The sequence below is a fragment of the Euprymna scolopes genome, chromosome 17 (genome assembly GCF_053919585.1).
Source record: "Euprymna scolopes isolate OS-2025 chromosome 17, ASM5391958v1, whole genome shotgun sequence".
Lineage (NCBI taxonomy): Eukaryota > Metazoa > Mollusca > Cephalopoda > Sepiida > Sepiolidae > Euprymna > Euprymna scolopes.
In genome coordinates, this window is record NC_136498.1 from 93664554 (window position 1) to 93689347 (window position 24794).

Consider the following 24794-nt stretch of genomic DNA (forward strand, 5'->3'; position numbering starts at 1 on the left):
GTTACTTAGAGACTACTATTGAGTAATCCAACGTAGGGTACCGGTGGAAAAAATAAAAAATTAATTTACTTGAGACATACTTATTGAACATTTTCTGAAATAGTACAATAATTACCTTGACATTCTTCTGTTTAGTTTAAGATATCATTTTCAGATATTTTGATACTAATACCGTTATTAAAAAAATAAAAATTGCCGGATTTTAGTTTCATAAGAGTTTTCCACTATAACATAAATAAACCACTATTCGTACTACCATAATAACAGCGACACAGAGAGAGAGGGAGAGAGACAGAGAGACAGACAGACAGACAGAGAGGGGGGGGCTACTGTTCAGTATTTGTGTAAAATATTACATAACTGATTTTTCCCCTATTTTTGATTATCCGTTACATTAATACCATTGCTAAATTAATTTAGTTTAAATCCCGCATTTCCATCCATGCTCACCACCGCCCACCGAAAATTACCGACTATTACCGAATGAGCAGACGTTAAATTGTAACAAACACACATCCGTAAAGTTGTTTATTTATGTCTGCGGTGCAGCTCCTTACATGAAACATTTTCTTGCATTATTTAAAACAGGTAAGCGTACTATTTTTTTTTTTTTTTTGTTTACAAATGCTGTGTCAATAAAATTCTTACTTTCTTTTATATTTATGCGTTATTGGTAAAACTTTGTTTATACAAATTCCTGGGACTTACGTAGGACCCCCCCCCCCTGGAGTAAATGTGGCATTGCGGTGATTTTGCGGCCTGTCAAGAATATTATGAATATATTATTATCATTTTTAATTTTTTAACTGGCTGTAACATTTTCTTGCATTATTTACAACTTTTTTGTTGTTTGTTTACAAATGCTGTGTCAATAAAATTCTTACTTTCTTTTATAGTTATGCGTAATTGGTTAAACTTCGTTTATACAAATTCCTGGGACTTACGTAGGACCCCCCCCTCCCCGGAGTAAATGTGGTATTGCGGTGATTTTGTGGCCTGTCAAGAATATATTATGAATATATTATTATCATTTTTAATTTTGTAACTGGCTGTAACATTTTCTTGCATTATTTACAACTTTTTGTAAATAATGCAAGAATATGTTACAGCCAGTTTTTGTCTTTCGATATTTCTTATCGTTTCTTCGCAAGTTTGCCGGCGACGACGTAATGTCCTAACCTCATTATTAAGAAAATAATAGTGTGTTACAATTAGTGCATCTGTTCTTCAGATGCTGCACTTCCATTTCATGTTCTCTTTCGGTGGAGGAGAAATCTGTCACGACTGAGACAATTTTTATTTTCGTACCTTTTCTCCGCGTTAAAAAACGACCCTGGTGTCTAACTCTGTCCCGTGGGGAGGCATAGTAAATAGGTACAATAAGTGCATGATCACCAACATTTTTACTATAAGGGTGTAACAAATACTCGTGTAACAACGGTAACATAAATGCAGAAGCACATTTTTACCTAAGTACAAAATTAACAAGAAGTAATATTACGACAATAATCATTATATAGATTTACATAGTAAAAAAAAATGTTTTCTAAACTTCCCATTTCGCCCCCAAGGGCACAGAAGTTGTCAAAAATGCCCCAACAGTTTAAATCTCATATTTTTATTCTTGCTCAACAACGCCCACCAAAAAATCACCGATTAATAACGCATTAGCAGACGATAAATAAATTGGAAGACTCTAAGAAACGAAATAAACAGTCAAGTTTTTAAAACGATTTAGCAAATAAAGCCATCTTTGTCATTTTCTTTGATGATAGGCTGAGTTAGATTAAAATGACAAATTTATAGGGTATTATATTATTCTGGGGGTCATTTCTTTTATTTATCTTTATTCTCCTTTCACACATGTATGTATATATTACTACTGCACCTACTGCACACCCTTACTATACATTCGCCCCCCCCCCTCATTTTCTACAATCTATTTATCACTCTCCCCATTCCCCTACCTCAACGTCACTATTCCTCCACTTTTTCACTTCGTCATGTTCCCACCCCCCTTTCACTGCCCCTATTTTCCACCTCCCTGACCGATTCTTCTTCTTCTCAATAGTACTCTCAATACTTCTCAGTTCTCTCTACTATTCATTGTTGACCTTTATTTAATTATTTTATTTTTTTTATATTGCTCATTCAGATCATCCGAGACTTGAGACTACAAAGTGACAATTAGAGACTCAGACTGTTAATTAGAGAGAAAGAGAGTGACGCAGGAGGGAATATAAAAGATTGTAATGGAAAAGGAAGGATCGAGTCAAAGTAAAAGAAAGCCTGAGTGATAGATTGTTCAGGAACAAACAGAGAGAGATATGAGCAAGGAGAAAGCAAGTGAAAGAGAGGAAGAATATCGCCAAGAACAGACTTTCTGAGAGTGAGGGCACTCAGAACAGGAAAAGACAACTCAAGCTTGTCAAGACACTGCATAAGGCTTGTCACTCCTACCACTTGTTTGACCATTTTTATACATTTTCTGACTCGTTTCTTGTTCAATTTGCACATAATTGACATATTTTTGCCAACTATATTGCATTGCAAAGTCATTAAAATTGTATTTATGTTCATAATTATAAAAATGTAATATGTGATTATATTTTTTCTATTTTCACTGTGAACAAGATAAAATTTAATTAAAATATATCTTTTATGAAATAGAAATTATATTTCACAATTAAAAATTGCATAATTCATTTCGAATGTAAGCCTCGTTATCACAATAAATGCTACATTATGCATAAAAACAGATCTATTATTCTGATGCTTCTGATCATTGGTGGAGTCGAAATTAACCCAGGACCTATTGATAAGCAAAATGAAATGGAGTACACCAATGCAAATGATGGCAATAAAAAAGTATATGATAAAATTGCTGAAAAAGCTAGAAAAGCTGAATATTATAGAAAAAATAAAGATAAAATAAAACAAAGAGTTCAGAATTATAAAAAAAAACTCAAGGCGGTAAATAATGATACTTATAAAAAAAAGCAAAAAGAGTCAAATAAAAAATATTTCAATAAAAATAGAGAAAAAATGCATGCGAAAATGGCCCAATATTATAAAAAAAATAGAGAAAAAATTTGTGCAAAAGCATATTATAGCAAATATAAAAATAAACATAGAAAAACAGCATCTAAATTTACTTGCAAATTCGAAATGTCAAGCAAAGATGCTAATTTTCATCGACACATTCTGATTAGAAATATGAGACAAATTAAAAAACGACGAAGATGTTATAATGAATTAATGCAAAAAATGATTATAATGCGGAAAATGATTATGTCATACAAAAAAATTGTCAAAGAGAATATAACAGACCTACAGGAACGCAGATTGGCTAATAAAAGTGCATTCAGCACTGTCAACAAGAAATATATTGAAGGAGTTGGCATGAGAAACTTCATGATCAACCAATTGAAGAAGTACTTCAGATGCATCCACTCTTATGTAGAAAAAGCCAACAATGACGGTCTGCAGACTTATTGGGGCAATAATTTGTTCCACTGCTTCACCAATGAGCACTTTCTTTGCGATAAAAGCAAATATGAATATGTGCCATTGGCTCAGTTGTCAAGACACAATTTTAAATTTATGCATTGCCAAGAATGTGATTGCAGTGAATTAAACACATTTGAAGTCCCCATAAATGAAAACAATGAAAATCAAATTAATAACAGTGACTACAGAATATCAATGACTCGTCTGTGTAGAATCGAAGATGGCTGTCCAGACTCAGCTCAGAAATTGGAATATGCTAAAAGATTGCATAACAATTTGTCTGATTTGAGTCCGAATTTGACAATTGCTCAAATGAGGAAGAAATTGGATAGTTTCCAAAGTTGCAAAGGTATGCATTCTGATAGAATTTATTGCTGTGGCCAAAGTGATTGCACGGACAAGCTGGCCCTGCTGAAACTCTTGTCACCACACTCGCAACACCTGAGAACAGTGATCAGAAAAGTATATCGATTATTGTCGATTGGAACATGGCTTAACAAATATGACATCGCAATACTTGAAGGTGACTGGTCATTATATACTGAGTTAATTTACCAGGTTAGCAGAGATGCTACTATTTCTGACCTTTACAATGAATCCTTTTCAAATGAAAATGAATTTCACACTGAGGTTTATGTAACAACAAAATATGCCAATTTGTTTAAAAAATTTCAAAAGGCAATTTATGATTTTAAAATAAATCATTGTGACATTTGCAAAATGCGCAAAAAAGATTCAGAATTGCATGAATGGGACAACTGGGATAAAATAAAATCTCAAACAATACTTAACATTATTAAAGCAAATTACACATTACCATGTATTGTATGCAAAAAATGTCAATCGGATATGATAACATACAAAAAAGTACCAAATTTGGCATCGATTAATGGTCTTCAAGTTGATCACATCCCACCTGAAATCTCCATTTTGAATATGTATGAAAGTCTTCTTATTCAAAGAGCCAAATGCTTTATGAATATAATTAAATTGGTGCCATACAAGTTTAAAGGACTGCAAAGCCAGTTGATCCCAGCTATCAGAGGAATAGCTAGTCATTTGCCAATGCCAATGGAAACAACTATCAACCATGCTATGAATACATTGCCAAACAATGATCATAAATTACTTGAAATTATAGTTGATACATTGCCAAACAAAAAAAATATTATTTGGCGCTCATTGGTTAATATGGATAAAGTTCTCAAAGCTTTGGATTGGTTGAAAAACAACAATATCTTGTACAATGACATTAAAATTGATCGAAATGCCAACTTGGATGAAATTGTCACATGCACTGGGCGAAATGATAGTCTGAAAATGGATCATTTTCTGACTCAGACTGGGGCTCAGATTTCATATGAGCATCACACGCTCATTGAAATGCAACCAATGTTGCCACCTGAAAAGGATTTGACGATTTTCAGGCAAAAAAGAGTTGAAGGAGTATTACTAACTGACAATGACCCATTATTGGAATTGTTTTGTTTTCCTGATTTGTTCACAAGAGGTAGATTTGGAATGTTTTCAAATGAACGTCCATATGGCAAAGTAAAACCATACATGTACATCAGAAATCGATTGAACCATTGTGATCCTAGATTCAGAAGAAATATTCAATATTTGATGTTTTCTGCCGATAAAGCTGATAAACGAGCCATTGATGCTGGTATTTATGCTATAATGAAAACAGCAAAAATGCCAAAAATAACAGTTGCTGAACTGAAAAAAAGATTGACAAATAATGATAAGCAACTGGAAGGCAATTTGTCGATGATGATGGCAAATATGCGAGGATCTAAGGAATTTTGGGCTCGAAAATACACGGATTTGCAAGCTTTTGATGAGTGTTATGGAGTACCCACTTTCTTTTTGACACTGTCTTGCAATGAATATATCCTCAAAGATTTGCACGAATTTCTTGAAAAGTTGAATAATACAACTAAAAAATTTGGACAAATAAATAATGATGATATTGTGGCAGTCAGTGAACATTTTTATCATAGATTCACATCATTTTTGAAGATTGTCATACTTGACAAAAACGGCCCTCTGACTGAAGTTGCCCATTATTTTTGGCGATTAGAGTATCAAAACAGAGGCACTCCTCATGTACACATGAAAGTGTACTGCAAAGATGCTCCTATTTTTGATGAGACTGACAAAGATTCACACAAAATAGTCCAAACTTTCATTGAATCTATTATTACTTGTCAACTTCCCAACCATTTTAAATCACCTAAATTAGCCTATTTGGTGAATAAAGTGCAAAGACACACTTGTGGTGGATCATGTTACCGTAAAAAATTTGTCAGAAATAAATTTTACACAATTTGTCGCTATGGATTTCCTAAATCTGCTGGAAATTTCAAATTTAACACAATTGAAGAAAGTGTTAGGTCACATAAATGTGGCAAAAAAATTAAAAAATTGTATAATTTGAATAGAAGCTCACAAGAGCAGTACATTAATGCTTACAACCCAGCTATTTTGATGATGTGGGAGTCTAATATTGACTTGCAGTACATTTCTGACAATTCAATGATTCTGAACCATTACATCACCAGCTATCAGACTAAATATGAAACATCTGAGACTGAAGGTGTGTGGTCATTGGACCAATCAAAATCATTTTATGGTAAATGCAAAAGCGCTGGTCTTTATACATTGTCCAAAAGAGATTCAGGAGCTTATGAAGTTGCTGATAAGCTGTTGGGACATCACTTGTTTGGAGCTTCTGCAACTGTAATGTGGGTCGGTGCTGATATACCTGAATATAGAACCCGCAGATTTTTGCCACAAGAAGAATTGGATCAAATGCAGCCTGATTCTACAGATTTGTATTATGGCAATATGGTTGAAACATGGTACCCGAATAGACCTGATTCTATGGAAAATAAAAGTTTGTACTATGTTGCGAGAAACTATGAAAGAACAATGAATGCTTCCACAAATGATGATGAGAAAGTTTCATTGAAGCTGCGAAATAATCATGGCTTTTTAAAAAAAGTGAAAGAAAAAGCTATAAAGACGCCAAATGTGAGATTGACTTCTGAAACAAAAGAACGATATTATCACAATTTGTTGATGCTGTTCAAACCTTGGCGCCAAGAAGAAATTGATTTACTTGATGGCTGTAAATCATATGAGCAATCATTTTATCAAAATGCTCCATATTTGTCTGAAATGACAAATTATGAAAGTATTAAGAAAAAAATTAAAGATGCTATTGAAATAAGCAAAAAAATAGAGCAAAAATCTAAAAATTATGCAAATGAAAATAACGCTGATGATGATCAAATTGATTGCGATCCTAATATGGCTAAAGAGGCAGATAAAAATGAAGCTGATTTAAATATGCCTCAAATCAGACATGTCACTGAAGCTCAAGTTTTAGAAAATGAGCAAAAATTGAATTTCATTCAAAAAGAAATTTATAATGAAATTATTTCCAAACTTGAGCAACAAAATCTTCATTGGAATGAGGAAAACCCTATTCACAGGTGCAATTGTGACGATTGTCCACAAATTCTCAAATTTATTAGTGGTTTTGGGGGTGTGGGCAAATCTTTTCTGATCAATGCACTGGCAGATAAAATTACTCTCACATATCCTGCCATCAATGGACCCAGTGTAGTTATTTGTGCTCCTACTGGTGTCAGTGCTTACATTTTGAAAGGATCTACATGCCATAGAGTCTTTCAACTAAATGTGCAGCATGGTTCTACACCTAAATATGAACCATTATCAAAGGATAAAATAAAAAGTTTGAGAACCATGCTTGGATATGTGAGATTATTCATTATTGATGAAATAAGCATGGTTAGTCACTTGCAATTAGCATTTATTCACCAACGTTTGCAAGATGTTTTTGGTGATATTAGGAAACAAGTGTATCCATTTGCAAACATGTCAATTGTTGCATTTGGTGATTTATTCCAGCTTCCACCTGTTAATGAAAAACCTGTATTTTCCAAAATATCTATTCAAGATGCTAGAAAATCAAATTTGGGAATTGCTGGTATAAATTTGTGGTCATATTTCGATTATGATGAATTGACCATAAATATGCGACAAAAAGATGACAATGAAAACTTTGTTAATATTCTTAACAGAATTAGACTTGGGTCACCAACTGATCAGGATATTGAGATCTTGAAAAGGCATCGAATCAATCCTAAACAAAAAGCAAATATTGATCAAGTTACTGATCTTTTGCAAAATTTGCAAAAGAAAATGCATATTATTTGCATTGTACCCACAAATGAATCTGCTGAGGAAGTGAATTATAAAATGTTGAAAAAAAATAATATTCATATCATTGAAATTTCAGCAACTGATTCCAACTTAAGACAAAAAACCGTAACAAAAAAAAAATCAAAACAGACACCAAAAACTTCTAAACTTAAAAAGATTTCTGACACAGCTGGACTTGAAACTGTGCTTAAAATTGGAATTGGTGCTAGATGCATGTTGCGTCGGAATATTGATATCGAAAAAGGACTTTGCAATGGTACAATGGGTACAGTCACTGAAATACAAATGAAAGATGGCAAAGTTGTTGCTGTGACTGTAAAATTTGATCATATGGATCATGCAGTCAATGTTGAATTTGTGCAAGCTGACTATGAACTTTCTCGTGGCCTCTTTGTGACTAGATCTCAAATACCTTTGTCACTCAGCTATGCTTTAACTGTCCACAAAACCCAAGGTATTTCAGTCGATGGTATCATTGTTGACTTGGGATCTGATGTCTTTTCAGATGGAATGGCCTATGTAGCTTTGTCACGTGCTAGAAAGCTGTGCAATGTCTATTTGATCGACCTTGACCCTCATAAATTGACCATGTGTAACAAAAGTGCATGGACTGAATATAATAGATTGAGGGCCAAAAGAGACAGGGTTGATTTGCCACCGCTTCCTCCTTGTTCTGTTAAGCCTCAAAGTTTGTCATTGTACAAACAGACTTATAAACGAAAAAAAACAATCGTTATAGATCATGATTTGAAGCAAAAACATAATAGTCCAAATAGAAAATGGCTGAAAATAGACAATTCAATTTCTCAAAATAATTTGGACCTCAAATTGATCAATGAAAGAAATGCTTGTTTTGCTAACAGTATTGTTCAGACAATTTACCACCTTCCTTTGTTGTCTAACATCATTAAAAGCATTCCAAACATTGATTTGCCAATTCAGCAATTAAAAAGATTGCTTGTCCCTGGCACTCACAGTGTTGCTGATCTTAGAGAATCAATCGGAGGCGTTTTTAATAGTGGCCAACAAGAATGTGCTATTGCATTTTGGGAATCTTTGATAAACAAGTGCCCTGACAGTGCCAAACAATTATTCACTTTTGAAGAAAGTAAAGTGATGAAATGTCTTAGAATACACAAACAAAACTGCCAAAGACTACAAGATAGTGAATGTAATTGCACCTTTAAAGTTGGCTGTGGGTTCCAAACCTTGCAGATTGCTGGAATACCACAGAGATTAGTTATTCAACTTCATCCTACTGATGGTCGACAGCAATTTAAAAGTTTGCTCAAAACTGATGCTTCAGTGCTCAAACATTGTATCAAATGTCAGCAAAATACTGAGCACTTGGAAAATGTCACTAGAACGTTTCCTACTGCAATGAAATATTTGTGTGTTCAAATAAATAGATTTATGTTTGAAAATTATAATCCTCGGCGAATTAATGCTGAAATTATGAATTTCAGTACAAAAAAACAAAATATTTTTGGAACAAATTTCAAAGTAAAAACAGCTATTCTGCACACTTTGAATAGAGTCGATTTTGGGCATTATACTTGCATTGTTAGAAATAATAATAAGTGGAATATTGTCAGTGACACTAACTTTTCTAGTAATGTCAATTTTCCTTCCAAAATGTCCAATATTGTTGGCATTTTTTTTGAAAAAATATAAAGGAAGCAAACATTTGATAAAAACAAGGTCATACATTCAATAGAAATAAATAGTGGTGGTTTTCGCTTTTAAAATTCAACCATCACCTAGGCATGGCATGGGGCTGTAACTGTAACTCTGCAGGCGAACAATAGCACTGTTATGAATCATAACTAAACTGGAGACAAGATTTCTGCTTCAAGAGATAAATGTACTATAAAATTTTAACAGGAAAATTATTTTACTGAAAACTATTGATCAATATTACACTCTAAAAAGGAAGATACTAGAGTTAAAAAAACAACAATTTTATTTACACTCAAGCAATTCAAAATTTATCTCAAAACTGACTCTTCAATTCGCAAATATTGTCAACAAAATACTGAGCATTTTGAAAAAGCCACTAGAATGTTTTCTACTGCAATGGAATATGTGTGTGTTCAAACAAATAGATTTTTATTTTAAAATTACGATCCTCAATGAATTAATTCCGAAATTATATATTTCAATAAATTTTTTTTGCAGAAATTTCATTGTAAAACCAGATATTCTTCACTTTTATGAAAGCCGATTTGGGCATTTTACTTGCATTATTTAGAATAATAACAAGTGAAATATTATCAGTGACACCAATATTTCATATAATTTTAATTTTCATTCCAAAATGTCGTCCATCAATATTGGCATTTCTTTGGAAAAATATAAAAGAAACAAATAATTGAGAAAAATCAGACCATATATCCAATCGAAATAGCAAAAACTTGAGTGCTAACCTCCCAATCAGCGTGGTATGGGGCTATAACTGTATCCCTGCAGGCGAACGATAGCACTTTTATGAATCACTTAAATTCAGAATTTTAAAAAAATTTCTGTAAATTTTTTTTTATGTAATACTTTTCCTGTGATCATTAGCATGTTCTATTAATTAATAAATATAATTCTATTATTTTTATTGTTGCTTATGTTGTTGATGAATAGAATTTTAAAAAGTTAGGTATTTTCTTGAAAAAGGATTTCGGCCTCAACAGAAAGATGTTCAACAAAATGTTTAACCATAAAATTTACCAAAAACTATTAATATTAAACTATAAAAAGAAAGATACTAGAATTTAAGCAAAAAATATTTTATTTCAACTCAATCAGATGTGCCTTATGCACTAATAAAAATGCAATTGGCATTTTGTTGAACTTTTTAAGATTTTAAATATTTATAAATTTTCTCATTATAAAAAACGATTATTATATTGATTATAATTTTTTGACAGAAGAAATAAAATGAATTGCATAAAAAACATTAGAAGACAAATTTTTAAATCATAAGAAAAATCTAAAGTCACTAAATTATCAATAAAGTTTGTCATAATAATACATTTATTAGATTAATTTTAATTTGGAAAGATAGAAGTACAGTTAAAACATCCAGAATCAGCGAATTCATTACATTTTATCATAATAAAAACGATTGTTTTATTTCAATGCTATTGATAAGAAAACATTTGTTTTACTTGATTAAAATTAATTAAACATAGATTATATCTGTAGTATATAAATATTTTTTTTATAATGAAACAATTTATTAATTTTTGCTGATTTACGATTTTTTCATTGCCGGTTTTTATTTTGCAAATTAAAAATAATCCAATAATCTTTTTTGATAATGAAAAAATGTGCTGACAATTAAGTGATTTTAAATATTTGAATATTTTTTTAAATGAACAATAAATTAAAATCAATTTACTAAATAATCATTTTTTTCAAGATTTATTTACACAATTTACTAATATTTATTGATATAATTGGATAATTTTGCATTGTTCTTCTAATGTTTTATATTCATTTTATTTCTTCTGTCAAAAAATTATAATCAATATAATAATCGTTTTTTATAATGAGAAAATTTATAAATATTTAAAATCTTAAAAAGTTCAACAAAATGCCAATTGCATTTTTATTAGTGCATAAGGCACATCTGATTGAGTTGAAATAAAATATTTTTTGCTTAAATTCTAGTATCTTTCTTTTTATAGTTTAATATTAATAGTTTTTGGTAAATTTTATGGTTAAACATTTTGTTGAACATCTTTCTGTTGAGGCCGAAATCCTTTTTCAAGAAAATAGATATATGGTGAAAGATTAGAAAATTGCTTAGCTACAATTTGATGCATCAGCCTATATCATAAAGACCAAACAGCAATAAACTTGAATTTACGTGAAGAGACTGAGGGATTTATGAAAACACTATGATGAATAGTTGGCCTACCACGAATTATTTGCTGAAGAAAAAAATAAGAGGAACATTCAAAAGAAACGGATAATATTAATATAACTGAAAAGAATAATAAAAGAAGAGAGAATTGGGAGTAAAGAAAAAAAGATTGAACAGTATATGGGTGATACCATTATCTCCCAATTCTTCGGAAACTTAACATATTATTTGTTTTTTAATATTTTGTTTACAGGAAATAATGCCCAACCACTGGTCTCCCTTAGCCTGTAACAACCAAAATAGAAATTAATTGCCTAAATACGTCTTTCGGTCACATAAATTACAAATAAACTTTCATCCACCTTTTGTGTAGATGATTAAACCTGGTACTGTTTCTAATTATTTTCTTTTCATTAAAAGCTGTTATTAATATAGAAAAAAGTTTGGGAAGCAATGAAACCAATTTCTGTATAAAAAATAATGTGGCATGCTTTATAGATCCTTATTTTCATTGGATACAGTTCAAAGATGTTATTTCCTGCTGTTTCAAATATTGTGTAGAAAAAACTGTTTCCAAGAAAAGAAAATCATTTCATTTTTTGAAAGCGTCTAAATCGATTAGAAAGTAAATTTTCTCACACGTGAAGATCTCTTGTAAACAAGGTTTGATGGAAGAAGCCATTATTTACAACTGTATTGTGTCTCTTGATGACATGTGCAGTGTAGTGTGCGAAAACAAGGGAAGTTACTCTTGTCTGCTGACCAGAAAAATGTTACTTGGCTCTTAGCTTTGCCAACATCTGGTTTTTAAAGCTTCTCAAATGCATTAGAATCCATTAGTTCATAACATATACAGGTTTGAACGATAACATATACAGAATTTGTCGCCCTAAAGAAAACAACACTACAGCTTTATTTTAAAACTTTTATTGAAAAATTCAATTCAGGTAACTTGATTATGTAGTAGAGCTGACATCTATTCAATGTAGCCGCCTTCAGCCTTAATCACTGCCTTGATACAGGTCCAGAACTGGGAGCATGCCTTTTCCATAAACACCAGCGGGAGCTCAGCGAATACTCGGCAGATGGCAGCGATCAGGCAGGCTTTGATGTTGTAGGAGGTTATGCTGGTGACAGATGACTAAACGAAATAGTCCGTCGGGTTCAGGTCAGGGGGGAGGGCTAGTGAGAGAAGGTTACAAAATCGTAGCACTCTTAAAGCCAAGCCTGGGTGTCTTTTTACTTGTGGGCCAGTGCCAAGTCCTGCTGCCACACCCAGAATCGGCCACCAGCCACCAGATTGCACCAGGGGATCATCACACTCTTCAGCACATCCAGGTACACTTTGATGTTGACTTTTAAGCTGACTTCGAAGATGTGAGGTGGCATGATGTGGCCCTCACTTGAAACCACACCAAAGACCATAACCGCAGCTGGAAACTTCATTGACTCAAGGGTTGAACTGTTCGGATTTGCATTTTGAGGATGCTGGCAATGATCCTACTGTCATAACTTGGATCGGTACATAGCATAAGTTGTACAGCGCCGTATCTCCAATTTCACTTTTTCATTTTCAGACATGATAGAAGGCTCCTATCGCTCTTGGGATTTGTACACAACTGGCCAACTAGTAGATGGTCTGCAACAATAAAGAAAACAGGTTTTCATCAAATGGAAATGGAATCATGTCTTTTCTAGGGCGACAAATTTATCGTTCCACTCTGTATATCCACTTGACAAGAAACCTTCTCTACCACCTATAGCAATGGCCAACAACTCTTTATCTGAGAGTACATCTCTCAAGCTCCTTGGCTTAACGTTCACAGGAAACATGAGTTGGAACAATTACATCGAGGGCATTGCCAGGGCCGCTGCAAGGAAGGTGGGCTCTCTCTACTGTGCTAGAAAACTTTTAACACCCGAAAGTATCCTGTACCTCTATAAGGCCACTATTCGCCCATGTATGGAGTATTGCTGTCATATTTGGGCCGGTGCATCGGCTACTAGTCTCTCGCTCCTTGACAGGGTTCAAAAGAGAGTCGCAAATCTGATAGGCCCTAAACTGGCATCTAAACTTCAGCCTCTGTCCCATCGTCGAAACGTTGCATCCCTCTGCCTGTTCTACAAGTATTATAATGGTGAATGCTCTGAAGAACTGCAAGCACTTGTGCCCCCACGACGTGAACACCCTCGACAGACCCGACAAGCTGCAAAATCCCACCCCCACACTGTGAAGATCCCTAGATGTAAAAGATCTTTCTACTCCAGTAGTTTCTTCCCCAGAACTGCTAGACTTTGGAATTCCATTCCAGGTCACTGCTTCCCCAACTGTACTGACATGCATAAGTTCAAGTGCAACGTGAACCAACATCTCGCTGCCCTAATCCCTACATAGTACCCCAGTAGATGTTTCCCCTGATAGTAGCCCCCTACACCAAAGTGGCAATGTGCCTTGTTTGGGGTGAAAATGTAATAAAAAAAACAAAAAAAACAAAACTTGAGCATGAAAATATGTACTACTAGTTGAACTACCTAACATTGCCAGGGTGAATTAATTAGAAAAATAAAAGTAAAACTAAATAATCGTACTATTTGGATTACTGTTCACATCTTGAGTTTTTTTTGTTGCACATTTCAGCCGATGTAACGACCAACTTTTTTTAGGCGTATCTTGTTGAACATGAGAATCTTTTTGTTTAACTTGAGAATCTGCATTCTGAAGCTCTGATAATAATAATTATGACTAGCTTCCACACTCTCTTTGTTCCCTTTGCATGAAACTAACTCAAACTAAATATAAACAACATTACTACCCCTTATGCCTAGCAAATGTGTTTCACAATTAATAATAGTTGGTTAATTAGTTTAGGAATGAATCCTATGTACATAAATATATAAATATATAAATATATACTCATGTGTTCATGATTTTTGTAGATAAGGATCGATAATTCATATTATTTGTATCATTTTTGTACTGTTCTCATCCTGAGTGTTATTTTCACATTTTGGTCGATATAACCTCTGGTCTTCTATGGGTATTTTTTTTTGACCTCTGAAATATTTTTGTCGCACTTAGAAATCTGCATGGATTTTGATTTATTTAATCTACAGTGGTAGTATGTTCTCGTTCCGTCAGCCATGATCAGGTAGAAATATTAAGCAATTCACAATTGTTTGTTTCATTTACAACTGAATTTAACTAAGTACACTACAGATACTTGTGGACAAGTCTAGTATGAATTTTGAAAGCCATAAACCTATTGGTTTTAGATGCACAATCTTACTACTTATCCCTATAGATATTTACTTATCTATATTATATTTTGCTTAGTCTGTTTGTCCATTTCATTTGTTCTCAGAAACTACTGACTCGATCTGGCTGAAATTTTGTATAGACCTTTGTTATGATAAAGTGCAGCAAACTAAATTAATGGGACCCGCTTGATGCACAGTTATGGATTGATAAAGATTAGTTACTGCAAAAATGATTACAAATTTAACCATATTCAACCATCAATTTTGCATAAAGCACTCATTCTAAGTCAAAGGGCTACAATTTTTACCTGGTTTTAATGGGCTAAAACATCTAGTTACTATATATATATATATATATATATATATATATATATATATATTATGATTGCAACGTCTTGCCAGACGAGTGCCACTCCCTCGGACACTTAAATTCCATGAGTCAAAATGCCTGAGGGAGTATCTATACAAAGATGATGTTACAGAGTCTTAGCTTTGTACGACAGCTAAATCTCTCTCTTGGTTCAAAATGTTGAGATCCAGCAACAAGCAAGAGCAAGATAGCCAGCAACAAATTAAACTGCAGACCAGCTTAATGCGGGTACTGGTCTCCCGCTTTATGGTTTTTTAAATCAGAGATTTGCTTCTCCTAGAAAGGTTGCCTTCACCACGGCTTATGCGAGCCCTCTCCACCCCAACACATATATACATACACACAAATACACGGCGCTAGTTGGCCGTTGACCCCGAAAAAGGGTTCATTCGCCCTTTGAAAGGTCTTGTTTTTAATCCTTCTGGGAGACTAGCCACCCTCCTCACCAAACAAGTCTGGTGGGGAACCAGTTTAGTCGCCGGTGACCCAACCATGAAGCAGGTAGTACTAGGTTACATGGTACCAGTAGCATATGTATATATATACACACAAAAGTAGAGTTTGTAATGAAAATTGAAAAAGTTTACAACAGATCTTGATCAAGAGAGCAGTTACATGATATTCAAAAATAAAATTAACAGTTAATTCTGTCATTAATTAGTGAAGAGGAAATCTTTCTAGACTAAGGCAATTTAAAATTTTTGTTTCAATCTAGAGTGCTCCTTTTTGGGGAGTTAGATCATCTCACTTTGTGTTTCATTTTGCCCTGATGAGGAGGCAAATAAGTAGGTTGGTGCAAAAATAATGTTGTTTTTTTACGTTCAATTATGTATAAAAAAAATGACATTATTTTTGCAGCAACCTAATATTTAATGCAAAAATTACACAAATTTAACCATATTCAACATATCGATTTAGCATAAAGCATTCATTTTAAGTAAAGAGTCTATAACTTTTGCATATTTTTAATAGGTTAGAAAGTTTGGTACACACACACACACACACACACACACACACATGTATATCATTTCTTTTTAAGAGGCAGCAAACTTTAAATTAAAATAAATCATAGAAAAATATTTTTATTATACAAATATCTGGCTTATTCCAAACATTAACTTTTGGTATTTATAGTTTAAATACAATTTCGGGCATATGACTCTTGTGGTTTATGTATATATGACATAATTTGAAGGTCCAATTTTCACAAACTCTACACATTAAATTAGGCTGTATTTCGGCAATAATATGTCAAATGTTATCTCCCAAGTTTATCAGTGTAGACATGGGACTTTATGAATCCCCAAAGGAAATAATCTCATGGGATTAAATTGTATGAATGAAGTGGCCAAGTGACAGGTCTATTTTGTGAAATTATTCGTTCATTAAATGTTTCAAAATGATTTTCAAAATAAATTTGCACAATTTGCCAAAGCTGGTCTAGTGTCAGTCTCTTCATGATGAATTGCCAAACCAAGCTGAACTCAAAATACCTATAGTCGCCAAATCAATAATTAAAGAAAATAGAGTTATCAATTTAAAGTTTGCCACTTCTATGAAAACACTCATATATTTATCACAAATTAATTTAACGGTTTAAAACAAATGTAATTTTTAAAAATAAATAATTACATTTATTTATTAAAAACCAAACTTTCGATTTGTAAAAGAACCTTCATCAGGGTCATCCAAGATGTTTTTTTTTTAATGTCGTGCTGTAGGTAGCAATGCTTGGGACGTCTTCAGATGTTGCTGAAGCAGGATTTTATGGTTTAATAAGCATTATTCTGTTTTGCAATTCTCTTCCTGCTGACTGTTTTCCTCCTACCTATAACCGTAATCTTTTCAAGACTGAGGTCAATAGGAATCTCTTGTCTTTGCACTAATCATCTTTTGTTCTTGTTAGTTGCTCATATCAAGTGACTTCAGGCATTGTCTGAAGCGATTTCAGTAAAAATATTACTTGAAGAACTAATTTTAAATGCTTTTGTTCTTTTATTTATTAGAGCCATCATGAAAATATCTAAATACTGTAGAATGTTGTGGTGATCTTATAGAGAACAATAAGAAGAAACAAATTTAAAAGACAAACACTTCTGCTTCTATTACATTTTATTTTTATTTGCTTTTCCATTATTTCTTTTTCATTTTTGAGCTTTTATACTTTCTTTGTCTTTATCCTTCCATTTCCCTTTTTAATGTCTTCAGCATACTCGAATAAAAGAGAGAAAGGGAATGGTAACAAGTGTCATTTCGATGGCTTGATTAGCCAAAAACAAACTTAAATGCTCAGAACACAAAGTTTCTGCAAGTTATACTCTGTTACCATGCCAGATGGCACTTGTTTTGGAGTTTTATTTTTTTACCCCAAAACATTTTTCTTTTTTCTTTGGAAATTCATTTTTTTTTTTAAAGCTTTAATTTGATTTGTTTTCCCTTCTTTTTTCTTTTTCTTTTTTTGTGTTTCTTCAAGTCTTTATTCGTTTTTGGTCATTTTTAAATAAAGTCTCAGACGGTTGTTCGTTTAGCTGCGGTTGTTTCGTCATGTGATGTTGACGTGTTCACATTTTAGTAAGCCAAAAAGAAAAAAAAAGTCGAATTTCAGCTTCAAGTTCAATTTTCTTGTTGGTACTGTTTCCAATATTCCGTACATATTTTTAATATACGCTGGCTACTGCTGGACCATTCTCTGTAAAACACAGAAAAGTCTATGCAAATCTCTTGTGTGTTACATGCTATAATGTGAGTGTACAGATTGTGGATACTATAAGGTCTCCCCTGAATGGGGAAACGGAAAAGGGGAGGGGGCAAAGGTGTAAGAGACTCACAATCATGACGACAAATGAAGAGGTAATGCGAGAGGGGTTAGGGGAACTAAAAACATGATATTAAACATAATCATAGTCTCAATATATGGAGTTGTAGTATTCGGAGTTGTTTCCCCTTATTTTTTGCAGTTCCTGATATTCTCAAACTAACCTAGTCAGTGTAGGGTCAGTAGAGAGTACCCATCATCTGTTAACCCAGCGTCTCATCGTCTCCTCCCACTCTGTGTTACCGCCTTCTTCATCATCTGTCCGGATGTAAGACTCTGCATCTGACTGCAAGTAACTTTCGTCATCTGTCATGTAACGATTTCTTAATTCCTGAAAAAAAAGAAGAGAAAAATGCAATTATTAAATGTTGCCATTAAATAACAAAATGGTTTCGATCTGAAATACAAAATTATCATTTTAAAAAACTGGGACAGTGCTTTGTATCTCCGAACCACCCAACGTGGAGGCTTAAATCTGCTGGAAGGCCATAAAAGGAATGGTTTGAATGATTATTTATTGCCTCTTAATTTAAAATGCTGTTGAAAAAAAATTATAGATTTTAATTTTAGCACTAATACAACAAATAAAAACCCAAAAATGCAAAAATGATAGTATGCAAGTGCATTAATCTGACCTGAACTAAAAGTCTCCTTTTTTGAAATATGCTCTAAATATTAAATTTGAAAATCTTGTATTTCTTATCTAATATATACAATTAAGTCAGCCATGAAAAAAGATTTGTGGGGATTAGAGAAATCCCATCTCCATTTCACTCAAGCTATTCCACCCTGAAAATATTTGAAGCCATTTTTCTATGGAATCGATGTAAATTAATCTCACAGTGATCTTCACGTTTTTAATTGATATTAAGATAAAATTATGGAATCAATAATTTGATTTCAAAATTTAGCAGAAGTATGCCTATTTACTTTGGAAGTGGTTAGACACAAAGTTAGATGGAATTTCAAAAAATCAGCACACAAGGTAAAGTACACTCTGGCCTATGACAAATGCCTGAGCAGACCTGTTGGAATTCCTCAGTAGGAGCACCTCAGTCGATTAGCAATGCACTAATCATTTCTTAGAGAGAAAGTAAAGCATGGGAAGGTTAATCTTCTAGGATTGAATAGAAACAAAATCATCATCAGATTGATTGTTGAGAATGTATGCTTGACTGTTACAAACAAAATTGAAGCCGTGAATCAAAATCAAATCCTGCATGCTCTACTGCCACTAAGAAATTATTAATTTCAAACATTGCCCATAGGAAAATGTTATGGGTGTGTAATTGAATTTAATCAATTCAACTCGGCTTAGTCTCTTCCATAGTCTGCGATAAATTGGCTATACCAATCAAGCAGTCTCAAATAATTTGGTTACAAAACCTGAGGATATATCGTTTGTTCCTTTATTAAGCTTATAGTATACATTGAGTTCAGTTCATTTTTTAAATATTTGAATCCTATAAGATTCTAGTAATACTATTATCAGGGTTAGGGTTTCTTTGTGAGTCAGCCTTGTAAACCATTCCATCCCTATTAGGCTCTTAAAAGGCTTACTTTTTGGCTAGCTTGCTTGGAGCCTAGGAGATTGTATGCAAATGGTGGGATTTCTGTCAGGCTTGGTTTATCTTGAAGTGATTCTAACTTCTCCCTTTTTTATTACAACAGAAAAAGTATGTGCATGCGTTTTATAAAAGAAAAAGGAAAAGATAAAGCATGTATAGTAAGACTAATAGCAACCACCGTGTCACCAGTTGCATTGACCCCAACCATTATACATATTTACTTGCCTCCCGGCAAGGGTAGAGTTAGACAAGTAAATAGGTACATTGGTTGGAGTCAACATAGTTGATTATCAGCTAGTTGCTGTTAGTCTTATGACTAACTGCATTGATTCCAACCAATGTAGCGTAATGAAGAATTTATCATGAATCCTGATGAAGAAAAAGGACTTTATGCAGATTTGAAAGAAGAGTTTTTTATAGGAGGAGGTCTTCAAACAACCATATCCCAAGTTAGATCATTTGGTATGAGGAGTAGAAATGAAGAAGGAGTAGAAGAAAATGACACAATAAAATGCTCTATAGCAAGAAAAGAAAAATGTTTTGCTTGCATTAACTCTAATCTAACAAAATGTGCTAAGGATTAGTTTAAGAATACGTCTGTGTGTGCGTCTATTATGAGAAATTCAGAAATTCTTTATAAAGATTAAAAGTTTTTGTTTTTAATTCTTTGGGCTATTAAACATTTGAAAGGAAAAAAATGAAAAATTTGATATTAATTATTTAAATAAGAACAACAGATTGATTCTTAAAATGCATTCATTCAATATTGCATCTAAGACAGATTTAAAAAAATGTTATTTCAAACTTAGTTGTGATAGACCAGAGAAAATGCTATTTCAAACTTAAGTGTGATAGACAAATGGAAATACAGTTTCAAATTTATAACAGACAATTTTCTTTTAAAGTTATGGTAGACAAACTGATAAATGAACACATGAAAAGATATATGTTTTACAATGAAAATGTTATTTCAAACTTTAAATTTTTGTTCAGTTTGTCATAATTATTTCAAACTTAATTTAAACTTTGCCATAGCTGATAGCATATGTCCCGATGTCCAATGCCTAAACACATCGGCCTAACATTTACAGCATGAATTAGAATAAATGGAAGCTACTGCCAAGTCTGCTGCAATGAAAGTAGATTTCTTCTGCCGGATGAGAAAATTTCTCACACCTGTAAGTATATGCATGAAATATTGTTGCCACATCTAATCTCGTGCAGCAAGTCTTTCGCTTTTGGACAGGATGCAAAAAAGGGTCTCTAATCTAATATGTTCCATCCAATCTTTGCAATGTGGCATCCATATGCTTGTTTTGCAAATATTTCCACAAAATGTGCTCCAATGAACCTAATGCATTTATAACCCCTCAACATAAATATCCTCAACTAACCATCCTGACTAGCAGCAAAATCTCCACCACCCCCACCCTTCATTATAGATGCCAGAAAACTTTCTACTAGAATACCTTCTTTCCTAAAACCACTGGCCTTTGGAATTCCCTCCCTGCTTACTATTTTCCCGATTGTACTAACATGCAAAAATTTAAATATAATGTGAACAAACATCTTCCCACTTATGATATCCCCTATAAATCTGGACCCTAATCATAGTTAACCCCTTATGTTTTAGTAGCAATATGCCTTGTTTGAGTTGAACAAATAAAAATCTGGTTTTGAGTAAAAATAACTTCAATAATATATCAGTCTCTCAAAAAGGCTCTTGAGATTGACATTTTAAAAAAATTTTCAACACTTGATGTGATTTTGCTGTTAAAAATTGAAAAAGTAACATACTTATTTTCTTAAAAGTTATATCTATTCTAATAAAGCATAAAAGAAAAAAAAACAAAAAACAAGTCTAAGAAACCCCAAAGGGCAATTAAAATCCACTTAAGCTTTAGTAGTTAATCACCTAGAGATGGTGGTTTTTATAAATGTCAACTGTAAATAAATATGTTAATTTTACTTAGTTTTAGTTTGGTTTGTTATTCATAGATATGTTTGGGATATATGCTTAATACATATTTAGGGTAGGTGAAGTAGGTTAGGACCTAGTTAGAGATAGGTTAACTTTAAAAGTCAATTTTAAGAACTGTTCAACATATTCTAGCATGTAAAATGGATGTTAAACTGAAGCTGCTGATGATTTAGGAAAACATCATGAGCATTCTTCTTAGTTGGGGAAAGAGGCAGCATATACTACTTTGCATACAAGAAATTATTTATAAAAAGTATTGCAATACATAGTAGGCATAAAATAAACTACAATTTGATATGCTAGATTTGATAAGAAAATCAGTTTTTGAATCTGATATTTTTCTTATTTATCAAAAAATTTTTATCTTTAGTTTCAAACACAAACCCCAGTGGCCACACATGTTTGTGTCTTCTTGGGGGTTAATATGAAATTGCTTTCTGGTTTAAAATAGTAAAAATGATGTAAAAATATCAAATGACATTGTGCTACACTAAGCTAATCTGAATTTGATGTCTGTGAGTTGAGGGACAACATCTGATGTCTGTGAGTTGAGGGACAACATCTAATTTTGGATGAGTAATTATCATGCCAGGAATTTGTTGTTTGTCTATTTCACAGCATATCAAGCCTCATTAAGTTGTTTAACGCTGATTCCTTGTATCTGATAAAATAACAACTTGTGTTCACTTAATCAGTAGTTGGGTGGGGGGGGGGGTATGTAAATAACCAAAACTAATTCAGTTGGATTTGAACTCCACATAGTTGGATTCATAGTTTGTGATGTAAGCAAGAAGTTTAGAAGATAAAAGAGATGAAATAGAATAGCATTTTTGTTGAGCTGCTTAAGTTGAAAATAGTATTGTCAGTGGTCTGTCGCATGGACATTTCATTTGTTTTTTGATCTTTCATATTTGAAATAACATTTTCACTGCTATGCATGGGTCTCAATAGACGCACCTTAAGAATATTCATTCTGGTTTGATGCCAATCTTTAAGATTCATCCTTATTTTTTTACAAACATTTCTAATCTCATGTGATTAAGTGCATAAATCTATCAACTAAAAACTTCTTAAATACAAGTTTTATAAGTGAGTGAACATCTAAGTTTAATAAAAACAAAACTATTTCATCACATTAAATGCGAGTGTTTAATCTATTATTGCTCTACTGAGTGTCAAAAAAAAGAAGACAAAGTGAAGACGAAAAGGTCAGTGGTGTTGGTGTTGGGGTGTGTCCCTGGTACAAAGGCAGGGTGACAGATAGACTTACAGTGGTCAGCAGGATACACAGCCAGCAGATGGCCATGGCAGAGTATGTCCACTCAGGGGACCTCTGTGATATTGATAGTAGGGTACTGAAAGAAATAGGTAAGTTAAGTAAAAACAATGGATAGAATTGAGAGAACAGTTGTTTACACTCAGACTAGTATCCTTATCTTGGTTGTTATTTTAACAATGTTTCAACTGCACCTTCTTTGTTATTATTATTTACCTGAATATGGTAGCTATCTTGGTTGTTTATTCCTGACAATTTTTGAAAATTACACCTTTTTTATTCATAATCAAGTTGAATTTATGCTTTTCTCTATTTTTCCTAGACACTAGCATGGTGAATAATAAACCAGCGCTGACAATAGGGATATAGTCTTAGAATATAAAATAGAGATTTAAATAAGTGATCTAAAGACAAGTGTCCTTAAATACATTAAACTAGCAGCAAAAAGGAGTAAACGAAAAAGATTAGGATAACATATTGTGTGTGTATGTGTATATATATGGATTAAAATTCTGTAAATTAAATTTTACAACAGTTTATTTTTTTGATAAGGCATTACAAAAAAATAATTTTTCTTATTCCATGGAGTTTCAATAAATGGCTCATATCCTTAGAGAAAACGTATTTAGCAAAATAAAATTCATATGTAGTCTTTAAATTTTGCTAATTAGCACATAAATCAAATACTAAAATTTTGAAAGAAATCATACATGCATGCAAATTTGACAAAATGTCAAAAGCAAAAGTTGAAAGGATATTCCGAAAGAGTTTCAAGCTTGAAAAAAAATCCAGAGAAAATGTTTAATAGTCATATGCATACACGCATGTGATGCAGTCCAAAAAGATTAATATGCTGATTTTTGTATTTTAAAATCCTAGATGAAAGTCATATTCCAAATTCTGTTGTAAGAAGTGATTCACTGAAAAAAACATGTGGAAATTAAATATACAGGTCCCAACATGAAATCCATAATCAACTGTCTAATGACAGAAGATAATTAGAAGTTAAATGCAAATAAATTATAAATTAGGGATTGGCAGGCTTACTATTTGTTAGGGCATACCAAAAACTGTCTCCACGCCCAGGAGATCAGAGTGACACAGACATAGAGAAACGGTAAAATAACAGAAACTTAAAATCTAGGCTGATACCTGAGAAGGGCAAAAGGGAATATAACCTAATCTTATAAGTCAAAAGAAAGCTCGCCTGCTCTTAAAGCAAAACCGTATCCCCCCCCCCGCGCGCGCGCACACACACACACACACACACACACACACACACACAGCATAGAAATAAACATATACACAAACAAAAGAATAATTATATAAACATTTACGCATCCCTGTAAATATTTTTGTACACAGATCCTCAAGAAATCTCAGCCCTCAATAGTTATTACAATATGGAAATAGAAATAAAATTAGAAATATAGACTTATAGATATTAAAAGTAAGAAATAAAATAAATTATTTAAAATATTTAAACTGAATATAATCAAATTATAAATTATAATTACGAACATAGTACCAATAAGAGTAATTATAAATTTTCTTCTTGAATTATATATATACTAGCGGGGGTACCCGGCGTTGCCCGGGTGTTTGTAGGTGTGTGTGGTATTAAATAAAAAAGAACCCGGGGGGGGGGGGGAGATCGAACCCGAAGCCCTGAGGAGAAGTTTGAAAATAAAATCGGCCAGCCAAAATGAGTTAGTGAAAGATGTTTGAATTTATTTAAGTAAGAATCAAATTGACAGGTGCGCGGCCGGAAGTCGTCGAGCGTGACGACGACGACGACGACGACGTAGGTTTGTTTGTTACAAGTGAAGTAAAAAAAGAAAACAATGTTAACACTTAAGCGGGAAAAAAAACACAAAAAAACTAACGTAAGGCAAACGAA

The 24794-nt window shown here is 32.9% G+C and overlaps 2 protein-coding genes across 11 annotated transcripts in view; one reads left to right on the plus strand and one right to left on the minus strand.

Moving 5' to 3' along the window:
- LOC145297045 (uncharacterized) lies at nt 1-11917 on the plus strand. The gene is made up of 3 exons (XM_080143270.1): nt 1-588; nt 2156-7969; nt 11880-11917. Exons 2-3 carry the CDS (start codon nt 2746-2748, stop codon nt 11915-11917), a joined length of 5262 nt encoding a protein of 1753 aa, XP_079999396.1. The 5' UTR covers nt 1-588; nt 2156-2745.
- Nucleotides 11918-17348: 5431 nt separating this feature from the next.
- Nucleotides 17349-24794, minus strand: part of LOC145296848 (dystrobrevin beta-like) — a 541375-nt gene continuing 533929 nt past the window's right edge. For 7 of the 10 annotated variants that reach the window (XM_080142975.1, XM_080142974.1, XM_080142973.1 and 4 more), the window contains one exon: nt 17349-18400. In XM_080142975.1, coding sequence (XP_079999101.1) covers nt 18266-18400 — 135 coding nt within the window. In that variant the 3' untranslated portion in view covers nt 17349-18265. Of the gene's footprint in view, nt 18401-22888; nt 22974-24794 lie in introns of all 10 variants that reach the window. The other 3 variants (XR_013870040.1, XR_013870041.1, XR_013870039.1) reach the window with 2 other exon arrangements.